Raw genomic sequence first — 22,230 nt, forward strand, 5'->3', positions numbered from 1 at the left:
GTGCTTTAACATTTAGCCGCAAACCAGAATGAGAGGCCATATGCAGATTAGTTTCATACCAGGAAAACTTCTAGGCGGGAGTGCAGGAGGTGTGCACCGTTACTGAACCTTTGGTAAAGGTTCTTCGATTAGTTGATGGTGAGAAGCCCGCAATGGGCTATTTGTATGAGGCCATGGACAGGGCCAAAGAATCCATTCGAGCCTACTATGATGATAAGGGAGATGAGGGGTTTTAGAAACAACTCCTCCTATGGGAAGTGATTGATGAACGATGGAACAACACACTCCATCGTCCCATTCATGCTGCAGGGATCTACCTAAACCCCGCATTTTCTTACCCATGTGGATTCTTATTTGATGTTGAGATCATGGATGGATTCTTAACCTGTGTTCAGAGGATGGTGCAATCTCCAGCAGAACGTGCAGAAATCTCCAAAGAAATGGAGATATACAGGATGGCAGGTGGCACATTTGGCTTTGAGATGGTTGTGGTTGATAGGAAGACTCAAATGCCAGGTATTTTTTAGTTTGTTTCAAATTTCATTGTCTCTTCAAGTTCATAACTTCATACTTTGCTTCAACTTTCAAATTTCATTTTTTTCTTATGTTTATCTTATTTGTAATTTTGTTGTAGATGCATGGTGGACTCGCTATGGTGCCAAAGTACCCCATCTGCAAAAGCTTGCCATTCGAATCCTCAGCCAAACATGTAGCTCCTCAAGATGCGAGCGCAATTGGAGTGTATTTGAAAAAATACACAACAAGAAGCGCAACAGGTTAAACTTAAAACTTAAAATATTCCAAATTTCCAATTAATTTTTTGAATTCATTAAATAATATTTTTTTTATAATTATTATTTTATGATCTTTGTACAGGTTGGAGTCCCAGCGACTTAATGACATGGTCTACGTCTACTACAATCTTCGATTGTGGGTGAGGCAACTTGAGAGGATACCTAATATGGATGCCATCTTATTGGATGGGATTGACACCACTGCTACATGGGAGGTTGAGGCCGAGAGGCCTCTCATGGAGTCTACTGATGATTGGTTAGCACAGGAGGCAGTGGAAGGCATGGAGGAGGAAGAGGAGGTGACACCACCTACCCAGGCTACCCCTGCCACCAGTAGAGGACGTGGTCTACCTCCTGTAGCTCCTACTTATTCAGTTTCTAGAGCACAGCAAAGTCCACTACCAACTCCACCGACATCTACATCTAGAGGGAAAGGGAAAGCTATTGCATTTTCTTGCAAGAGGGGCAGAGGAAATCAGCGGTATTAGTTATTTGGTTCATTTCATTGTATATGACATTATGACTCATGATATGAGATACATTATTATATTTTTTGTTGATATTTTGAGGCTAAGTTGTGACTCGGGAGTCAAGACTTACTATTCAGGACAAGATTCACTGTTATGTGTGATGTAGCACTAAAAATGATATTACACATCAATTATATTAGTTCTTTTATCATATTTATGTGTCAATGTACTTATTTTATGTTGTAGATGCTTTAGATATTAAGAAATTGAAAAAAAATTAATATTTTTGTATTTTTCAACTTTTCTCGATTATTTCCCGATTTTTACGATTTTTTCTGATTTTTTCCCCTCGCCGATTTAATCCTGATAACGATTTTTGCAACGTCGCATTTTTCAGACCTATCAAAGGCTTTTTTCAACTTTTCAACATAATAGTTGTCAACATTTAAGCATGTTTTCAAAACATAACCCTGTACCCTTGTCTCTTGCCCCCCTAACATTGGAATTTGTGGGTTCCTAAGATTGAAACTTATAAGGGGAATAAGGTGCCAACTAATTGAAACATATATGCTGCCCATTAGTGCCAATTAATTTAAAACATTACATGGTAACAGTGGCTACTCGGTAAGCTTGTGAATAAAGTGTTATTAATTAATGGCGTGCATTGTGAATATATACTACAAATGCTTAAAGGATGGATAAGAAATAAAACAGGGAATGATCCCATGATCCATGACAGAAAATGGATTATATTAGCACAGACCTATCTAGATCACCACACCAGTGCTAATATAACCATTGAGCAGTACAACATTAGACATTCTTGGATGTCGAATACCTCTTATCTGACAATGTATAGACAGACACATGTCAATTAATGATGCCTTGCTTAGTAGTTATTGTTTGCCATCTAGACCCAGGTCTGATTGAGGTTGCATGCCTTAAATTCCACTATTTGTCTAATATTCATGCATATGGAAGCAACAGCTTCAGAAACATCCCAAATATAAACTAAGGAAAATGGTTAGATGTTGAACAAGGAATTGGGGAATTTAAAATACACGAAGACACCCTACTCACTGTGATACCAAACTCTTCCAATCAAAGTCAACTCTGCTCTTTGAGAAAACCAAGTCAACTATTCTGAGTCTGCCTTGAACTCACAAGTCAGATTGACTCAGCAAGTTTGACTTGTGCACCTCACAACTCACACTTGATCATCTATCTATAAATACATTAGGAAAGCAAACAATAATTTTGCTTGTTTTTCTCAAAATCTCGCAACAAACAACCAACATACCTGTCAAAGATCTAGAACCTATGGCATTTTGTACTGAGTAGTATGATCTATATAACTGAAATGAGTTATTTTGAATATTGCATATATGGGCAAAGTAAACTTGCATATCAACCATTTTTTTGAGTTATTTTCGGATTCAAAGTCCTGTAATCCTACCTACTCTTTTGCACACAAAAGGAGTTTAGCTTTGAGACCCCCATTTGTCACATTTAATAAAGCTCAACCATGTGAAGGCTTTGATAGACAAAACCCTTAGTCATTCTAAGGATTCCATATTCTACACAAATGAACTAGGGAATACACAACACAAGTAGGGTTTGACTTCTCTTAAAGGAAAATGTGAACTAATCCCCTCATTTGTGATTGGAAGATGTTGTCTGGAGAATCCTCCTCGTACCATAGTTAGCAATGGTGGGGAAGAATTGAGCAACTATAGATCCTCTAAAATATCTAAGATACACAAGCTTGATCTACTAGAACAAGAGCACCCATTATTAGAGTAAGTTTTGGAAATTGGAGGACTGATGGAATGATTAAAAAACATTCACTGGGAAGGATAGGGAAATCTACTTGACCACACAGTTCCATCCAACTTGGAAAATCATGACAACACTAGTTAGCCATTTCTAAGGGAAATGGATGTAGCTCACCTAATTCTAATGTTGCACAACAATTCTAATGCAGAACCAATTCTAAGGGCAGACAACAACCATGCTATACAAACCTACAACATCCAAAGGGCCTGCAAGGTGTGAACCCTCCAAATCGAAGTGACACAGTTCAACAAAGAATGAAACATACAACTTATATGCATCAAGCATTATAATGTGCAAAATTTTGACATAGATCAATTGTAGCATGTCATAGAGATATTGAAAAATATTACAAGTTAGACTTAATTTCTACATAAAGCAACAATTTTAAAGGTGTTAGACTTAATTGCTACATAAAGCAACAATTTTAAAGGTGTTCCTCGATTCATATACATGACTTTATACGAACTATTCATATGCATAACTCGAGTCATTCCTTAAAAGACTTCTCTTAACCACATTTGAATCCATTATCATGGAATGAGACAAATCCCAAGAATGGAGGATGACTACAAACACACAATGAACATAAAATAGGATACATGAGCCCACTGGAGTGTGGTTTAGTAGCAAACAGATGGTGATCACGTTTGTATTGATGTCGAGACCGAGGTTCAAAACCTCTCTAGTGGATGCATATAATGATAGGTGCAAGTCAAGTCCCTGGTGACTTTGACAGCATTGATACACCCCTCATAATGCTGCAGCTTAGCCAAAGAGATTGTATAAGACCTATTTCTCAAAAAAAAGACAAGAAAGTCACAATGAGTGTGCCCTAGGTGGAAATTTCATCTCATAGGTTGAAGATGGATGCTTGTCAAAGCTCCAATCTACATTGATTGCAAATACTTGTGGGATAATAAATATAGGCCTTGATTCATTGATATATGCAATGGCTTTATGAACCTAATGTATCATTTGATTTTCAATAAGCCTCCCCCTGACTCTTGGAGGAAACTCAAGAAGCAATCAAAACTATTGGAATTTGGCTTATAGAGGAACAAGACACATTTATTCACATTTATGGGATCACCAAGCCTCCTCGTCTACTATCAAAGTTCATCTTGGATAGGGTTACCATCAGAGTAATCACATATCAAACTGCCATAGTTGGTGTGAACACTTCTTTGGGGAAAACCAACAAGTGATCTTGGCCATCATACTCAATCAATCTTGGGGCATAGATGTTGTAGAAAAACCCACATGACAAGTTGGAAACCAATGATATTAAATAATTGAGGATTTACAAAGGAAAATTCTAGGGATATGATTCAAAAGAAATAGTTCAAAACAATTGTAAGGAAATCAAGTTCCACTAACCATATGTTCACGAAGAATCACCAGAAGAAGACAAATGTAGAGGATCTCAATCTTAAGAGGAAGACAAGGAAATGATGAAAAAAAACCCCACAATGTCAAATTACTTATATATGTAGGACTTAGAAGTCAAGAAACAAAGACAACTCAATTAGGAGAATAGGGGTACCATAACCAGAGGTCGATCAACTATTCACAATTATAAACTTTATGCGAGGTTGATCTCTGCTTTCACAACACCCAAATCTGCGATTCTACACTTCATAACACTTTCGGTCTGTTGTAATTTTCATCCTATTACAGAAGCCTAGATTCAAGAGCTTCAATATGCAGAGGGATCTTCAAGAACACTTTGGATTACTTACAGGAATGCTATAGGATTGTGTTACCCACAAGGGTGCATTCGGTCATGCTCATAATGATAGGAGATCAGCCTCGGGAGGTCTTCCCTTGCCTCAGAACTTGACTTTCTTGGCTACAAACCCTATTTCACTTCCTTCTAAAATCTCAACTACCTCAGACCAACTTGTTAATGTGTCTCAGGTGACTTCTCTTCCGGGATACAGGAAACAATATGATACAGGAAGTACCCTAACAAGTAAATCAAACTGTGAATCGAGTAAAGATACAAATTTAAACCAATGTTTTAAAACTCCGACTCCAACTCGGTATCGACTCGGCCGGCTCGATTTCAGTGACTCGGTCATTGTAAAAAATACATTAAATATTTATTTTTTTATAAAAAAACATAAATTTAAATATTTTAAACATAATTTTAAAGCTTTTCATTCATGTTTCCAAATACACAGCATTATAATATAGATGGAAGACAACATATGATCAAAGTAGGCTCATGAACCAATCCATTATATCAAAATGGCACCCATTGCACTGTCCAATGGCAATACATAGTCAACTGTCATACATGATCAATGACTCAAGAGTCAAAACAAAAAACACATAACCAAGGAGGCTATAAATGGCCTCTACAACAAAAGTAAACTATGACTAGACTCAAGTACTACTAGCTAGTAGTTACTGCCAGAGGAGCCAAGATCATGCTGATCAATCTCTGGATCATCATCAAAGTCAGACAGGGGGCCCCATGGCTCCTCATCATCATCATCATCTCCAACTACAACTGTAGAAGTGGTACCACTAGCAGGCTGCGAAAATGCAGCAGATACAAGCTGAGATAGAGTAGATATGCGGCTGCGCTTCTGTCTTGGCTGAGCAGAGGAAGCGCCTGCAACTAGAATCCTTGCTGGTTGTGAGACTAAGGCTGGTGGATCGAGATCTGCATTCAACTGAACAGCATGTTCAACTGATGCCTCGATATCTAAATCTAAATCAAGATCCTCATCAGGATCAAACTCTACTGGATGACTCTCCACTACCTAATCTGATGTTGGATCAATGTCTTCCAACACAATGGGATCTGAATCAGGTCTTTTGTCCAGCAATTGGTTTCGTCTGAGCCGGAGATTTTATTGGACATAGACTAGATCATTTAACCGTTTTTTATCCAAACGGTTTCTCTTCTTTGTGTGAATCCTCTCAAAGACAGACCAATTGCGCCCACACCCAGTAGCACTGCAAGTTTGACTCAAAATACCAATTGCAAACTTCTACAATTCAGGACAATGGCCACTAAAGGCCTCCCACCATTGTGCTACAAAAAACATAGGAGTGTAATGAGTTAGCTCAACAAAATTACAAATTATATCCAACTTTCAAATTATAAACAATTTAACAAACTTTAAAAAAAAGTAAAACTATAGAGTTCAGGCTTCTGTGATCCATATCAAGATTGTGAGAGATTTTTCAGCGAAAATCACAAGGAGTATCATTTGTCGACGCGTTTCGAACCAACTAGTGTGGTTCATCGTCAGGACAAGTTGAAGAAACAGATCCAGCTTAGCATGATAAATAGCCTGAGCAGAGTCTCCAACGGCTAGATTGATTAAGGCTAATTTTGACCTTAGGAGCCGGGTCAAAATTATAATTTATTAATTTAATATTTTTACTATTTTTATTATTATTATTATTCTATGGAAATAAGTTAAATTAGGTAAATGGTTGGTTTTAAAAAGGAATTTATTTATAAAAATTAATAAATATAATTATAATACTAGGTTATTAAAAGTTAGGATTAATCATTTCAATGGTTGATTTGAAAAGAAAAGAAAATTTATTTATTTATTTAAATTATTTAATAATTAATATTGGTATTATACATATATATAAATATTTTTATACTTAAAATCATAATAATAGGTTGACGAGTATTTTTATTCAATCATAATTTAATGGTTAGTTTATTCAAAAGATGTTACGTTAGTTAGAAAATTAGTTAAAAATAATTAGATTAGAATTTCAACGTAAAATTAGTTATATAAAGGACCTTAAGGTAATGTAAAATATATATAAAATTAATTGAAAAGGGAGCTGATTTCTAAGTACTATCAAAGTTAAAAGCAAATTGGAAAAAAGTAATATTAAAATTTTAAAATAAATAAAAGGGAACAATAATTAAATAATATTAAATAAATAAAAATCAGTTCAAAATAATGTCAGTTAAAAAAAAAAATAATAATAATAAAAATAAATTAAAAAAATAAATAAATAATAATAATAAAAATAAATAAATATAAATAATAAATAAAATAAAGAAATATAAATAATAAATAAATAAGTAAGCTATTTATCATGCTAAGCTGGATCTGTTTCTTCAACTTGTCCTGACGATGAACCACACTAGTTGGTTCGAAACGCGTCGACAAATGATACTCCATGTGATTTTCGCTGAAAAATCTCTCACAAAAAGTAAAACTATTAAGAATTTGAAAATTGAAATTTTTGTTTACCTGGCTCATCTGCTTCTCTTGCAATCTTTGCTAGGTTCTTCCCAAAGGTACCCGAGGCATTGCTGAAGGTTGTGACCTGTCGGTGTATCTCCAGCTGATCAAACTCCAATGGGATCATGCGATCAATGCAATCAATCAGTCCATCTCTGACCTCCCCCCTCAAAGCTCCTGACTCCTTAGCTTTATAATGATACCATGGGTTCAAAAATACCCAGCTGCATGTATAGGGCGATGGAGTTGATTGTTCCATCTTTCATCAATGATTGCCCAAATGGGCCCATACTTTGCCACTCTATCCTTGTATGCCGTCTTTATTTGCTCCTTTGCTTGATCCATAGCCTCATAAATGAAGCCCATAGCCAACCTTTCCCCATCCACCAACCGCAACACCTTAACTAGTGGCTCAGCAAGCTTCACAATCTCTGTTGCCTTTCTCCAAAAAGTTTCTTCATAGACTTTCTTTTTCAATTCTTTGCCTTCCGGTTTGTTAGACCAATTGCTTTGATTCCATTCATCACTGGAAAACATCTTTTGCAAGTTTCTATGTTGGGAAAGCATAGATTGCAATGTCAAAAAATGAGTAGCAAATCTAATGATGGCAGGCCTAATAATATCCTTGCCCCCAGTGTGTTTCCTCATGAGGCTCAAAATCAATGAATGATTGTAGATAAATTTTGTTATGCTTTTGGCATGATCTACAGTGTTTTTGACCCAATCTATTTTTCCAATATCCTCAAGCATGAGGTCTATGCAATGTGCAGCACATGGGGTCCAAAAGATGGTCTTGTGTTTTTCCTCTAACAGTTTACCAACAAGAACATAGTTAGAGGCATTATCTGTGATGACTTGAACAACATTAGCCACCCCCACCTCCTCAACAACCTAATCCAATAGTTGAAACAACAATTGCCCATCTTTTACTTTATCAGATGCATCAACGGATTTTAAAAACATGGTTCCCCGTGGGCAGAAGACAAGAAAGTTTATGATGGTACGGTTTCTTTGATCAGTCCATCCATCTGACATGATGGTACATCCTATTCTTGCCCATGAGTCCTTGAAATCTTTCAAATACTCATTAATGGAGTCAATTTCTTTCTGCAAACGATACCCCCTTAGCTCATGTATAGTAGGGCCTTTGAAGCCTTTTTCAGCAACATGTATGGCATCAAACATAGGCTCATAATATGGTGAACGGGAAGCATTGAAGAGGATATCAGCATCATACCACGATCTAGCTATGTACTCACAAGCAGTCTCCCTCAATTATTTCTTCCAATGGTCATCTAAAGTGGGTTGCATTTGAATTTTACTAGCTCGAGGACCATGTGCATCTGATGGAGAGGAGGGAGTGAAATAACTTTTGATGGTCATATCACCTTTTTTCATTCTACCCTTTCCCTTATCTTGAACGTAACCAAAAGAGGGAGGAACATATCGGAAAGGGTTGGATGCATCAGTATGAGGGATAGAGGAAGAACCCTCAAAATCATAATGGGGGTTGGTAGCCATCATTTTTTGTATCTCCCTCTTCCTCCCAATTTCAGCCTCTAACTCTCTTTGCCTAGTCTTATCTTCTTTAAACTTCTCAAAGCTGGCTAACAATTGCTTCCTAATCTCCCCAATTTCTGGTGAGGCACATGGAGTAATTTGGCCTCTAATCCCCGCCAAGTGTTGTTTCAGCCTATTAATGCCCCCAGGACCTTCCTTAATTTTCCTATGGCAAAATTTGCAATGCATTTCACTATCAACCATTTCAGCATATGCCCAAGCAGGATCTCTCGCTCTAGGTGCCATTTTTTGACTAGGAAATGAAAGCAAACAATCTGAAAATGCAAAAAAAAAAAAAAAAAAAAAAAAAAAACATTGATTCAATGTTCATTTCTTTCACAAAAAACACTCTCTATGCTTTCTAGATATGCACCTAAAATTTAATAAGCAAAAACAGATTTGTAGAGGTGGAAAAAAATACCTCCAGGCACAAACTACTCCAAATCGCTGCCCAAGAAGCTCCTCACTCCAGCTACAATGCTTGCCCAAGACTCCTCACTGCTGCTCCAAAAACAAACTCAAGAACTGCTCACTAACTCTCAATGAAGTTCTCACTCAAATGCATGAGATGGCTGTGAGAGAATGAGAGCATTTGAGTGTGTTAAATAGGGTTTGGGAGGGGGAAATGGACCCCAAATAGCATTTAACTAATTCATAAAACACATTGGAGTCCCCACCAATCAGCAAACACTTGAAAATTTAAAAAAAAATATGACAAATCGCAGTTTTATTGGGGTTACGGGCCGCAGGTAATGACTCGGCCGAGTTATTGCGGAAACGGCCGAGTTGGCCGAGTCATGGCTGACTCGGTCGAGTCATGCAATAACTCGGCCGAGTCATGGCTGACTCGGTCGAGTCATGCAATAACTCGGCCGAGTCAGCCATGACTCGGCCTCCCGTACCGTTTTTTCAACCGAGTCAATTTTTTTTGCAATGAAACGGATCAACTCGGTCGTTTCCGTTTCGAATCGGCCGAATTTTAAAACATTGATTTAAACAAGCGAATCAAACTGCAAACCCCTTAAATGTAGGGTGAATTCAACCCTACGTGAATCAAACTGCAAAACCCTAAGGGCAAATTCAACCTAGCCTCGATTTCCAGGAAGGGTAGAGGGGGAAATGGCCCCTAACCAATGCCATTCCTGGAAATCGAGGTGATTGGAAGAAAATCTGACCTACAAACCAGGAAAATTGGGGCGATTGGAAGAAAATACAACCTGCAAACCAAGAAAATCAGGGCGATTGGAAGAAAATACGACCTACAAACAAGGAAAATCAGGACAATTGGAAGAAAATACGACCTGCAAACTAGGCGGGCATGGAATGTTTATCAGGGTTATTTTTGATGGGCTAAAATATAATAATTATTTAGTTTTTAAATATTTTGTGGGTTAATTATAGAAAAAGGGTGTAACATAAAAAATTAGCCCCTACAAAATATAAAACTCTTTAAATTTCGCCAATGGGTTAAGATTCGCCCCTAAAATTTTCTATGGTCAGAAACATTGTATATTCACATTGTATCAGACTCACTTTCTATCATTCTTTCAGGTTTACACCAAAAGCCAAAGAAGTTGGTGGGTAGATAATGGTGGTTCACAACTTCACTGCTTACGAAGCTGATACTTTCCTAGTGACACCTATTCCTTTCCCGGTCTTAGTCAAAGATACGTTCATGTTCTCACTATGGCTACCTAGTACCTACTAATGACCAATGGGGTTAAAATATGTGCCATAGCTAGCCCAATATGCTGCAAGTTATTAATAGTGTTTATCTATGCATAACATTGTCTGACATACCCATGTATGCATGCCACATACTTTTCCTTCAGCAAGTATATCAAAAACAGCTAATGCCTCTGCTCGAGTATTTTAAAATTTCCAACATTCCACAGAGAATATAAGAAATAGAATAAACAGCTAGATTGAAATAGAATGTAATGCTAGATAAATAAGAAACAAAATAAATACAAATTTATGATGGATTTTCATCATAGAAAAGAAATACAAATCATATCCCTTCCCTTGCAAGATAATATCTCACATCATTGCCGGTAAAAGAGTGAAGCATGTAATTAACTTCCATTTTTAGGAAATCCATTTTTGTGGATTCGTGAATTACGATTTTGAGGTTGAACTGTCTTTTCATCTTTCTTTCTTTTTTTTTAAGACTTTGCATCTCCCCTTAAATCCCCAGGGATTTGGGAAACTGATGATATCTTTGCATAAAAATGGCTTTTTCTGATTCATATACGCATCATTTTCAAAAAAAAATCCGATTTCCCTCAAAAAAATCGCTGGGACGCTGATGATATCTTTGCATAAAGATGGCTTTCTCTGATTCATATAAGCATCATTTTCAAAAAGAAAAACCGATTTCCTCGAAAAATCAGTAACACGGAAGTAAATACCTGTTATGTTATGTTAACCATGTTAACCATGTTAACCATGTGAATAATATTTTACTGCTTTTGCATTTGTTTCTTCAACGAACCTAATGGCCCATAAGCAACATATTCGTTTTGGGTTCCACAGGTGCAGCTGTTCCTATTGAGGTTAGTACCACAACTGAGACACAATCCTTTGCAATTTACGTCACAAACACCGTTGATAGTAAATTCAAGGTGCACGGTATCGCGAATATATTTTGAAATATCCACTTCTTTCTCCTCTGCAGGGAAATGCATTTGGTCATCCAAGTCAATCTCAGTCTCTTCATCTTCATCCTCACCTATTTCACCGTCTCCCTTTGCTTTATCTGCCCACGATACAATCCTAAGCGTCTTTTGGGTGGGCACCTTCAGAGGTTTTTCGGTGAGCAACAGGCAGAAGTTTGAGAATACACGCTCTGCTGCTGGCTCCCCACACCTGGTTCATTCATTACCATTACAAACCTCCAAAATACTAAAAATAAAATAAAGTAAACAACAAAAACCAAAACCCTTCCATTAGACTTTGAATACGGAAAATTAGATATTTACCTATTGCACATTAAGGTTATGAATGTCCGAATAATACCGTCGAGCTTCAAATCTCTCTTTCTCCGACTGACATCGATCGAGATTTGAACCGGTGTCCCCGAGGGATAATCTGTTACTCCTCTCGTAACCCTAATGCCCATGGAAGACGCTGTGGACTTCGATATTTCGGAGGATAAATTAGAAAGGTCGAGTCTCTCCAGAGTAGTACAGTACTCGAAATGGGTTTGGGAGGCGCTCCGCCTGTAGATTACGGCACCCTCCCATGGCGCCTCATCTGCTATCGAGACGCCGTCTTCTTCGGCAACACACGACATAGGCGGTGGCCTGCATTTTGTGTATAAAGGTATCAACCACCTTTTCCCCGGAAGCCTGGTCTTGCCACAAGAGATCCTTGAGAAGCTCCTGTGTTTTTTCGTGCAACGGTGAAGATAATAGTGTCCGGGGTTTGCACTCAAAGCTTTGTTCTGCACGTGGACGATTGCAATCTTAGACAGCAATGGAGTAGTCAGTGCCATCCTGTACAATGAAATTTACTGGGCGAGATAACGAATGAAAAATGGAGGAGCATCGACCTCGTGACATTGAAAACCTTGGTTTGTTGCAGCAGAGTTGCTATCTATGGGCATGGTCATATGGGGGCAAACCTCAACCACAGACCAGAAAACTCATTATCCGCAAACGAACAGGATGGAATAAGTAAATTTAAAATAAGTCAAATATTTTATTTAAAATAAAAGTAAAATTAAAAAGTAATATTTAAAATAAATTTGAGTTAATCATTTGAAAAGCTATTGTATTTTAGATTTATGATATTTGTGATGGTGAAGTGTTTGATATGAATAAGTTTATTTAAAAGTTTAAAGAAATCTCTTATAGAATATAAAAATATTATTTTAAATCTATTTTAATTTTAAATTTATTCTTTTAACTTTTAATAAATCCAGATTGATTTAAAATATTATAATATTTAAATTAATTAAAAAATAATATTATGAAATAAAATTCTGAAAATTATTTATATAAATACTTTGTTAGTAATGGTGTCAAGTTCAAACTCGGCTCCCGCTCTGCAACCTATGAGATTTGCTTTTCGCGCATTTTGAATCTGTGCGCGCGCCCGTTCTTTGTGAGTCCCTATCCCTGTGGACGTGTCCGCCGGGAGCTTTGCTTCAAAGTTACGGTCGGGTTGGCTAGAGCTGCTCCCCTCCATGGAGGAGTTGACTCCTCCTCAGGGGTCTTCCTCCCCTCCTTCGTCTTCCGCCGCTGAGGCCTTCAGAACCTTGTTGGCCTCTCTGCCAAAGAAGAAATCAGTGGAAGCTGCGAAGTTTGTGAAAATACTGGAAGATATCCCCGAGATTGCCCTTCCGCCTGAAGGTCCGATTCAAGTAGCCTTGTCCCTGGCAGATCATGCCCTGGTCGGTCAGTTCACAGGATTATGGCCCTCTCCGAAATCAACTGAGAACTGGGTTGCAAGGAATTGGGCTCCGCTGATAAAAAACAAGGTAACCTCTTACTTCCTCGAAAGAGGATATTTTTTATTTGAATTCTCTGCAAAAGAAGACAAAGATCTCATTTTCAGGAATGGCCCCTACTTCATGGGCCCCCAAGGTCTATATTTAAACAAATGGACGCCAGACTTCGATCCGGCGGTGGATGTGCCTACAGCGGTCCCGGTATGGGTAAGACTCCCCAATCTACCCGTCCACTACTGGAACTGGGACTCTCTGAAGCATATAGGAAACTCTCTCGGGAAATTCATTGACAAGGCCAACAGCAAAGATCAGTATGACTGTGCCAGGATTTGTGTGGAGGTAGATCTGGAGGTCGGACTACCAGAAGCCGTCAAAATAGTTGTAGGTCCTTGGACCCATGTTCAGAAGCTGGACTATGAACAGCTGCCATTTAAATGCCGGAAGTGTCATGTCTACGGACATTTTGCCAGAGACTGCCCGTCCAAAGGGGTGGAAGAAAAAGGGAAAGAAGATGGGTGGAATCAAGCAAAGCGTCCCAAAACTTCACACAAGAAGAATGTAAATGCAAACTCGAAAGCTCCACAAGCAGGCCCAGTTCAGAAGCCATCCATGGAACGCCAAGGAAATAAATTTGAGATACTTGGATCTGAAATAGGGATCACGCAAGAGACAGAAAGCCCTAAGGAGGCCCCTCCATCCAAAGTCTCCCCCTCCAAAAGCGTACCAGAGAGATCCAAGGAGAGGTTATCAGAGGAGGAAGAGGGATCCCAAGAGTCCAAGGAATCGAAGGAAGAAGGGGAAATAGGTGAATCTCAGTCTTCCCCCAGAAGATCTACAAGAGGACGCATGTTAGCAAAGGAAAAAAGAGAGCAAGAAACCTATAAGGACAAGCTTCAGGGCAGCCAACCAACTCTAGAGAAACTCCTAGCAAAAACCCGAAGATGAAGAAGATCCAAATCCAGAGCTCCAAGGGAGCTCACCACAGCAAAAGTAAATAATGAAAATAGTCTCCTGGAACTGTAGGGGAATGGGCACCAAAGCCAAGGAAGAAGCAATGAAAAGTTTAATAAGATTGGAAGCCCCGAACATCCTTCTCATCTAGGAGACTAAATTGGAGGATTCAGCCTTCCTCCAGGCAAGCAAAAATTTTTGGAAGAAAGAAGGAGCGCATGCAACCTCCGCCCGTGGAGCTTCGGGAGGACTTGGATCGCTCTGGAATTCCAATAAGTTCTCATTAATCTCTGAGTCCCTGAACACCCATTGGATTTTTTTAAAAATGCAACACTTAGAATCTAAGGAAATTATTTTCCTGTTCAATGTTTATGCTCCTAACAATGCAGGTGAGAAAAAACTATGTTGGGAATCTATCAAAAACTTTGCAGATCTAGAAAACTTGGAGAACACAATCATAGTCGGAGACCTCAACCTCACCCTCCTCTCGTCAGAAAAAAGAGGAGGCAGCATCATCAGGGATCCGCCAAGAGAATTAGTGGAAGACCTCATGCAAGATTGGGATTTGATAGACATTAAGCCGACCACAGGTAACTTCACTTGGTCAAACAAGAGAGTTGGTTTGGGATACATAGCGGCAAGACTAGACAGATTTTTGGTACAAAGTTCCTTCCTCCTTCTTGGATTAGAAGCTAGAATGTGAATCCTCCAAAGCAGCGTTTCAGACCACAAGCCCATCAACCTTGAGCTGTTGACCCCCAAGGATTTTGGGCCTATACCTTTCAGATTCATCTCCCTCTGGATCAAAGAGAAAGAATTTATGGAAAAGATCAGAGACTGTTGGAAAAAGCCAGTCAAGGTATCCGCTTTTTTTGTGTGGGAGGAAAAACTAAGAAGAATTAAAGGCATGCTGAAAAATTGGGCAAAGACCTTGCCTAAGTCCTGCTGCCGAAAGGAAAAAAATACAAAGTGCTCTAGAAAGACAGCATCTCCATCTTGAAGCAACTGATATCACTAAAGATGAGTTGGAAAAGGAGGCCAAACTTCAACAAAGCTTCCACAAGGCCTGTCTGGCAGAAGAAGAATACTGGAGGCTCAAGTCTAGGAGCCTCTGGCTCAAATCTGGAGACAGAAACTCCTCCTTTTTCCATAAACAAGCCCAAGCCAGGAAAGGCCGCAACTCCATCACTGAAATAAAAGAAGACAACTGTGTTTTGAAGGATTTTACCAACATAAAAAAGGTAGCCTCAGAGCACTTTGAGCAACTGTATAAAGAAGTTTCAGGATCAGATCTAAACGCTGCCCTGTTGGACGTTGTCCCTAACATGATCACCTCCAAAATGAACAAGGTTCTTGAAGGCAAAATCATGCAAAAGGAAGTCAAGGAGACTCTCTTCGCAATGGACCCTGATAAAGCTCCGAGACCGGATGGTTTCACGCCCAAATTCCTCCAGACCTGTTGGCAAATTGTAGAGAAGGAGTTCTACAAAATGATACAGAAATCCCAAGACTGCCAGAAGATTGGAGGCTGTACAAATTCAGCCTTTCTCGCTCTCATTCCCAAAGAGAAAGAAGCAAACTCCTTTAACAGCTTTCGCCTAATTTCCTTATGCAATATTGGGTACAAAGTGATAACCAAAGTGATAGCTACCAGGTTGAAAAGAATTCTTCCCAAAATCATCCCGGACAATCAAGGTGGATTTATCCATGGCAGGCAACTGGTGGACAATTTTGTACTGGTTCAAGAGGCGATTCATTCCAGCCTACACTGAAAGGAAAGAGGTATGGTTATTAAATTAGATCTTGCAAATGCTTTTGACCGTGTTAGACATAGTTTTTTGTTTGAGGTGTTGCAAAAAACAGAGTTCGGCCAAAACTTCATCAAGTGGATTAGAGCTTGTATCTCGGAACCTTGGATTGCCCCCTTGGTGAACAGAAGGGCAGTTGACTTCTTCAAAGCCTCTAGAGGGATGAGGCAAGGGTGCCCCCTTTCTCCACTCCTATTCGTTCTTCAGCCCTCTATTCTCAGCTTCTATCTTCAAAGAAAGCAGCAAGAACAAGACATCTCTAGCCTGTGCATAGCTAGAGGGGTTAAAAGCATCAATCATCCCCTTTTTGTAGATGATACTCTTCTGCTGGGGGCTGCAACTCCTCTTTCAACAACCAAATTCAAAGAAGTTCTCGAAGATTATTGTAAAGTCTCGAGCAGTGTTCTAAGTAACGCCAAATGCCATATCTACTGTTGGAATACTCCTGCTTCAACTGCAAGCTCCATTGCTAGATGCCTCGGTTTTGCAGTCTCAACTTCTTGGTCCTCATTTAAATACCTGGGACTGCCCATCTTCCATAAAAGGCCCTCGAGTAAAGATTGGTACCCACAGTTAGACAAATTTAAGAAAAAAATTCGGGCCTGGGGGTCCTCCTGGCTTAATATAGTTGGAAAATTGGTCCTCATTAAAGTTGTGCTCAGCAACCTTCCTCTATTCAAATTTTCGATTTTATTGGCGCCTGTGAGAATCATCAAAAAGATGGAGGAACTAATCAAAATGTTTTTTTGGAAAGGAGGCAAGCAAAATGAGAAGAAAATTTCCCTAGTGAATTGGGAAACAGTCATCAGACCAACTCAGGAGGGAGGCCTGAACTTCAAAGATCTCAGTGCCCAAAACTTAGCCATGGGAGCCAAATTGATTTGGAAAATCATAGCTCCAAATCCTGGTTGGGTGCAAGTTGCGTTGTGGAGGAAGTACTTCAGAGGACCGAGACTTAGATGTCTGGATCAGCCCAAGAACCACTTCAATTCTCCTTTCAGCAGGTTCATTAGGAGAACTAGTCCGTTGATAAGGAATAATTCCTACTGGATTCCAAGCAACGGAAAACGCATTCATCTCTGGAACGATAGCATCTTAAATAGACCTCCGCTGGCAGAATCGAAAGGCATGCCTGAGTTATAGCGCTGGATGTCTGAGGCTAGTATAAACTCATTGTGGGATCTCTCAATTTGGAAAGACGATGTGTGGTCGAGTTGGAAACAGCGCCCAGTCCCACCCGACTTACGCCCTGATCTGGAAATGTTAATCACGCAGTTACATGGGTTGGCTCCAATTCAAGTAAGCAAGCAGGACGTGAGAGGCTGGGGATCAAATCGAGCGGGTTATTCTGTAGCCCAGGGCTATGTCAAATGCCTTAAGAGGCCCCACGTGCCTCCCAATCCTGCTCCCTAGGTTGGCATCTGGAAAATTCTTTCAATTCCTAAGGTAGATCATTTATGTTGCCTTCTCTGCCACCAGAAAATTCTGACTGAAGACAGGCTTCAGAAAAGGGGCTTCTATGGGCCTTCTAGATGCTCCCTTTGTAAGGAAAACTCGGAATCCGCCTTCCACCTCATGATTGAGTGCAAGTTCGTAACCTCCATATGGCAAGAGCTGCTTGTGTTATATACCTAGGGGGGATAATATGGGGTACCAAGAGAGGTACCCAAGGTAATAATGTAATAATGGGATGGGCCATAGTAATAAATAAGGTGGTTAACCCATATCATGTAAGGGACCACAAGTAGTTAGTAATAATGTAATGGGCCCATGGTATTAGTCGATGGTATGAGGGAACCATGGTAATGACCCATGGTATTGTATGTATGAGGCCTATATAGAGGCTAGAGACTCCATGTCAAGGAATAAAGTCAAGGATTATTGTATGAATAGGCATATGGCTTGTGGAGTGTTCTCCTTCCTTAAGGAGTGAATGTATGGTGTTGCCCTACCTTAAGGGTTTGATCAATAAAGAAGCATTTCTATCTATTTTGATCTTGTTATTCTTGGGTTTATTTCTATTCTCATATATTTTTGGGTTAGATCTATAGCAAGTGGTATTAGAGTTATAACAAGTGGTATCAAAGCTATAACAAGTGGTATCGGAGCTATAACAAGTGGTATCAGAGCTATAACAGCTTGTCTCCTGGAAGTATAAATTCACTTTCCCCTCCTCACTCTTGGAACTATTTGCAGGCAAGATGGCTAGATACCCAGGCTCACAATCAGGTCAGCGTGGAGTGCTCTACCTAAATTCATCAGCTGGCAAGTCTAGCTGGAAAGGAATCGAAGGATTTTTCGAAATAAGAAACATGACTTCAAAATAGTGGCCAGCTCAACAAAATACCAGTTAGTTGAGTGGCTGGAAGACAAAGGAGACGACACAAATTTAAGCCAGCAGGACATAGAACTGGGAACTGCTCTCAATTTCAAATTTCCAAAAGCGAACAGCTCTTCTCCTCCTTGCAAAGAATGGAAAATCAGGAAAAATGAAGTTGATTTTAAAATCTGGATATCCAACCAAACTCTTCCATCCCTCTTCTTCGATGGGGCTGCCAAAGGGAATCCAGGTACTGCTGGAGCAGGAGGTCTCATCATAAATCCAGATGAAACAGTTGTGCACAGTTTTGCTTGGGGATTAGGCCACCCCTCAAGTATTCAAGTTGAAGCGATGGCCCTTTTCCAAGGAATCAAATTCCTCAAAGAGCTGGGCTACACGGAGGAAAATGTCTTCGGAGACTCCCAAGTGATCATTCAAGCAGTGGTGACCAACTCCAATCCAGCGGACCTGCAGCTTGCAAGGATAATCTCAAGGATCAAAGACATGGCAAAATCCCTGAATCTGAGATACTTCCATGTTTTGAGAACAAATAACAAAGAAGCAGATAACGAGGCAAACAAGGCAGTCCATTTAGATGTTGGTTCTTGTCTCAGAGATAATGTAATCCTTTGGGATCCAATCCCTTAAAGTGCCATGTTCTTTTGCTTTCTTCTGCATCAGTTTGTTTGTATTTTTCAGCTCGGGAAATTAGCAGCAAAAGTACACTATATTAAATGTAAAAAGAGGAGCCTACTAAGAGTAGGCGTTATTTTTCTCTGGCTGAAAAGTCACGCAGAACTCTACCTCTTCTTTTGTAACCAAATTCGTGGCTTTTTGCCACTAAGTTAATGAAGTCCCATAATTGTTTTTGTAAAAAAAAAAAAATGATATCAAGTTCAAACTTACAATGAATTTAATATTAAGGTGATATGCTTTAGTATATTGTAAAATCAATTTTATTTTAAAAATAAAATGAAATTTATTTTTGTATGATTATATATATAAAATGAAATGAAGAATGTTAAAATTTTATTTTATAAATTTAAAATATATATATATGTATGTAGGTATTTAAAAAGCGGATATGTTGAAGAAATTGAGGGACTAAAAAATTATGAAGTGACTTAAAACAATTTTTTTCTATTTTTTCAATGAATATTCTCTATATTTTTGGTAAAAACTTAAATATTTTAAATGTATTTAAATAGATAAAATTTTGGAGAAGTTTATTGGTTATTTCTTGTCTAATTGGTGATTTGGGAAGAGCTTATACCAATTTGTTTTACATTGTTAGTGATAATAATCCGCTTGATGCAAATAAAAATGATCACACTAATATTTTTAAGTGATTTAAACACTCTAGAAGGGAAACACTTCATAGTGCTAGCCAATATGGTCACTTGAGACAATTTTATTAACGCAAATGAAAATTTGTACACAAAATATTTTCTCACAATTGATCATAAAAAATGACCCTCCATTCTCTTTAAATGGAGCGATGTTGGGCATGGAATCCCCCCAAGGCATGTTTTGGCGCTGAAAGCCCAGGTTTTGACCGAATTGGGTTGTAAAGCTCCGCGAATTGCGGGCGCAGAAGTATGTTAGAGTCTCAGGGTTGTCCGCCCTAGTTCTGTAATGTAATGTCGGCTTACCAATGGTCCGCGAACCATGGGATTGTATAAATAGAGCGAGGCTCTAAGTGTAAAAGAAAAAGAAGTAGTAGAGAGAAGAAAGACTCTAAGCGACTAAGTGAAGTGTGTCTTTGGGTCATAGAGTAGGAGAAGGCTCTGCAGCTGAGTGTGCAGAGGCCTAGTAGTCTGCAACTGAGTGCGCGGACCCCTGCAGCTGAATGCGCAAGGCAAAGTCGAGTCTGTAACCGAAGAAAGGATTAATAAAGAGAAGTTTGATATCAATTTGTGTATTTGTTCTTGGGTTAATGCATGTTTGATATAAATTGCAAATATATTGTTTATTTACTACGCACACCTATATGAATGATTTATGTTGTTAAGTATAACTTAAAGCACGCAAGTAGGCTAAAATAATCAACTAACATTGGAATACTAGTAAGGACTTGGGTAATAACAACGTTCAGCCCCCGAGTAGGGCTGCGCGAAGGCAGCGTCTCAGGCTGCGAGGTATGGGAAAGTGCGCATAGCGACATGTGCGCAGGGTCGAATCGCAAACCATTTGAACTCATCAGACATCTCTTATGCAAATCTTGGTCCCGACAATGGAACCATTTGTTGGCTTATTGGGGCCTGACCCAGGTTCAGAGTTGATTTAGCCAAACAAATCCCGGTACTATTGGCCCTTTCGACAATATTCCGTGGAGCGCAGACTAAGGTCTCACCCGAAGTAGTATGGGAGGGTGCTAGAACCAGATTTCCGCACCCTGGAGATGTCTGATGAGTTCAAGTGGTCCGCGGTTTGACCCTGCGTGCACGTCGCTATGCGCACTTTCCCGTACCTTGCAGCCTGAGATGTTGCCTTCGTGCAGCCCTACTCGGGGGCCGAACGTTGTTATTACCCAAGTCCTTACTAGTATTCCAATGTTAGTTGATTGTTTTAGCCTACTTGCGTGCTTTAAGTTATACTTAACAACATAAATCATTCATATAGGTGCACACAATAAATAAATAGTATATTTGCAATTTATATCAACACATGCATTAACCCAAGAACAAATTTTATTAATCCCTTCTTCGGTTACAGACTCGACTCCGCCCTACGCACTCAGCTGCAGGGGTCCACGCACTCAGTTGCGGACTACTAGGCCTCTGCGCACTCAGCGGCAGAGCCTTCTCCTACTCTATGATCCAAAGACACACTTCAGTTAGTCGCTTAGACTCTTTCTTCTCTCTACTACTTCTTTTTCTTTTACACTTAGAGCCTCGCTCTATTTATACAATCCCATGGTTTGCGGACCATGGGTAGGCCGACATTACATTACAAAACTAGGGCGGACAACCTTGTGACTCTAACATACTTCCGCGCCCGCAATTCGCGGAGCTTTACAACACAATTCAGTCAAAACTTGGGCTTTGAGCCCCAAAACATGCCTTGGGGGGATTCCATGCCCAACAAGATCATGAACCAACTGGGTGCTAAGTCATGCATTAATAGCTCTTAGTATCAAGGAGATTATGAGTCATCAAATCACCCTGTCTAAAACATATAAATCTTGTCAAGTTATAATGCATACTAAAAAAACACATTTTAATAGACACATTAGACCAAGTTGAACTTATCTAACTTCTATGTGTCTAAATATCCTAACATCCCCACTTAAAAACAACTTGGGATAGGAATAAAGGATTTGCAAAGGTGATACAATATGAGAATGAATGAGGCATTAGAGTCTATCCCCCCTTATTGACAGCTTCCTGCACTTTTAACATATATTAAGTTTAGAAAACTTTGTTTTTGTAATAGACTTTGTGAAAATGTTTGCAATTGGATTATTAGTAGGGCAAAAGAGCACTTCAATAACTCGCCTATGACTAAGTTTTTTTATGAAGTGCATTTGTAGCTCAATGTAGTTGCTTTATTGATGTTGAACTAGGTCTTTGGCAAGGTTGATGCCACTCTATCAGTGAAGCAAGTTTGAACTAGATCAAGATGGTTATGAGTCAATGAGTCAATATAAGAGGTTACAAACTAATTAATGGTACAAAGTGGCATCAACTTCAGGTGTATGCATCTGGCCACAAGTTTGACTCCATATTAAAAGGGAGAAGGGGTTGGTTTACAATCTTACATGTGAAAGCATCGGAGAAATTCACATGCATACTTAGGTTAGGAAA

General features: G+C 39.2%; 1 protein-coding gene across 1 annotated transcript; it reads right to left on the bottom strand.

Annotated features, from left to right (window-relative positions):
• Positions 1-11,112: 11,112 nt before the first annotated feature.
• On the bottom strand, positions 11,113-12,561 carry LOC149152677 (large ribosomal RNA subunit accumulation protein YCED homolog 1, chloroplastic-like). The gene is made up of 2 exons (XM_089440357.1): positions 11,874-12,561; positions 11,113-11,760 (listed from the first exon to the last, which is right to left on the bottom strand). The coding sequence occupies exons 1-2, from the start codon at positions 12,386-12,388 to the stop codon at positions 11,355-11,357; spliced, it is 921 nt and encodes a 306-aa protein (XP_089296483.1). The 5' UTR covers positions 12,389-12,561; the 3' UTR covers positions 11,113-11,354.
• Between the last annotated feature and the right edge of the window lie 9,669 nt (positions 12,562-22,230).

This window comes from Pinus tabuliformis, chromosome 9 (genome assembly GCF_031772625.1).
Source record: "Pinus tabuliformis cultivar Carrire ecotype Pingquan chromosome 9, CPIR1, whole genome shotgun sequence".
Lineage (NCBI taxonomy): Eukaryota > Viridiplantae > Streptophyta > Pinopsida > Pinales > Pinaceae > Pinus > Pinus tabuliformis.

Excerpts from the sequence above, each read along its gene's own strand:
- LOC149152677 (XM_089440357.1), bottom strand. The coding sequence starts at position 12,388 with ATGGCACTGACTACTCCATTGCTGTCTAAGATTGCAATCGTCCACGTG. Across the intron at positions 11,761-11,873 it reads ATAACCTTAATGTGCAATAG|GTGTGGGGAGCCAGCAGCAG; the intron begins GTAAATATCTAA and ends TGAATGAACCAG.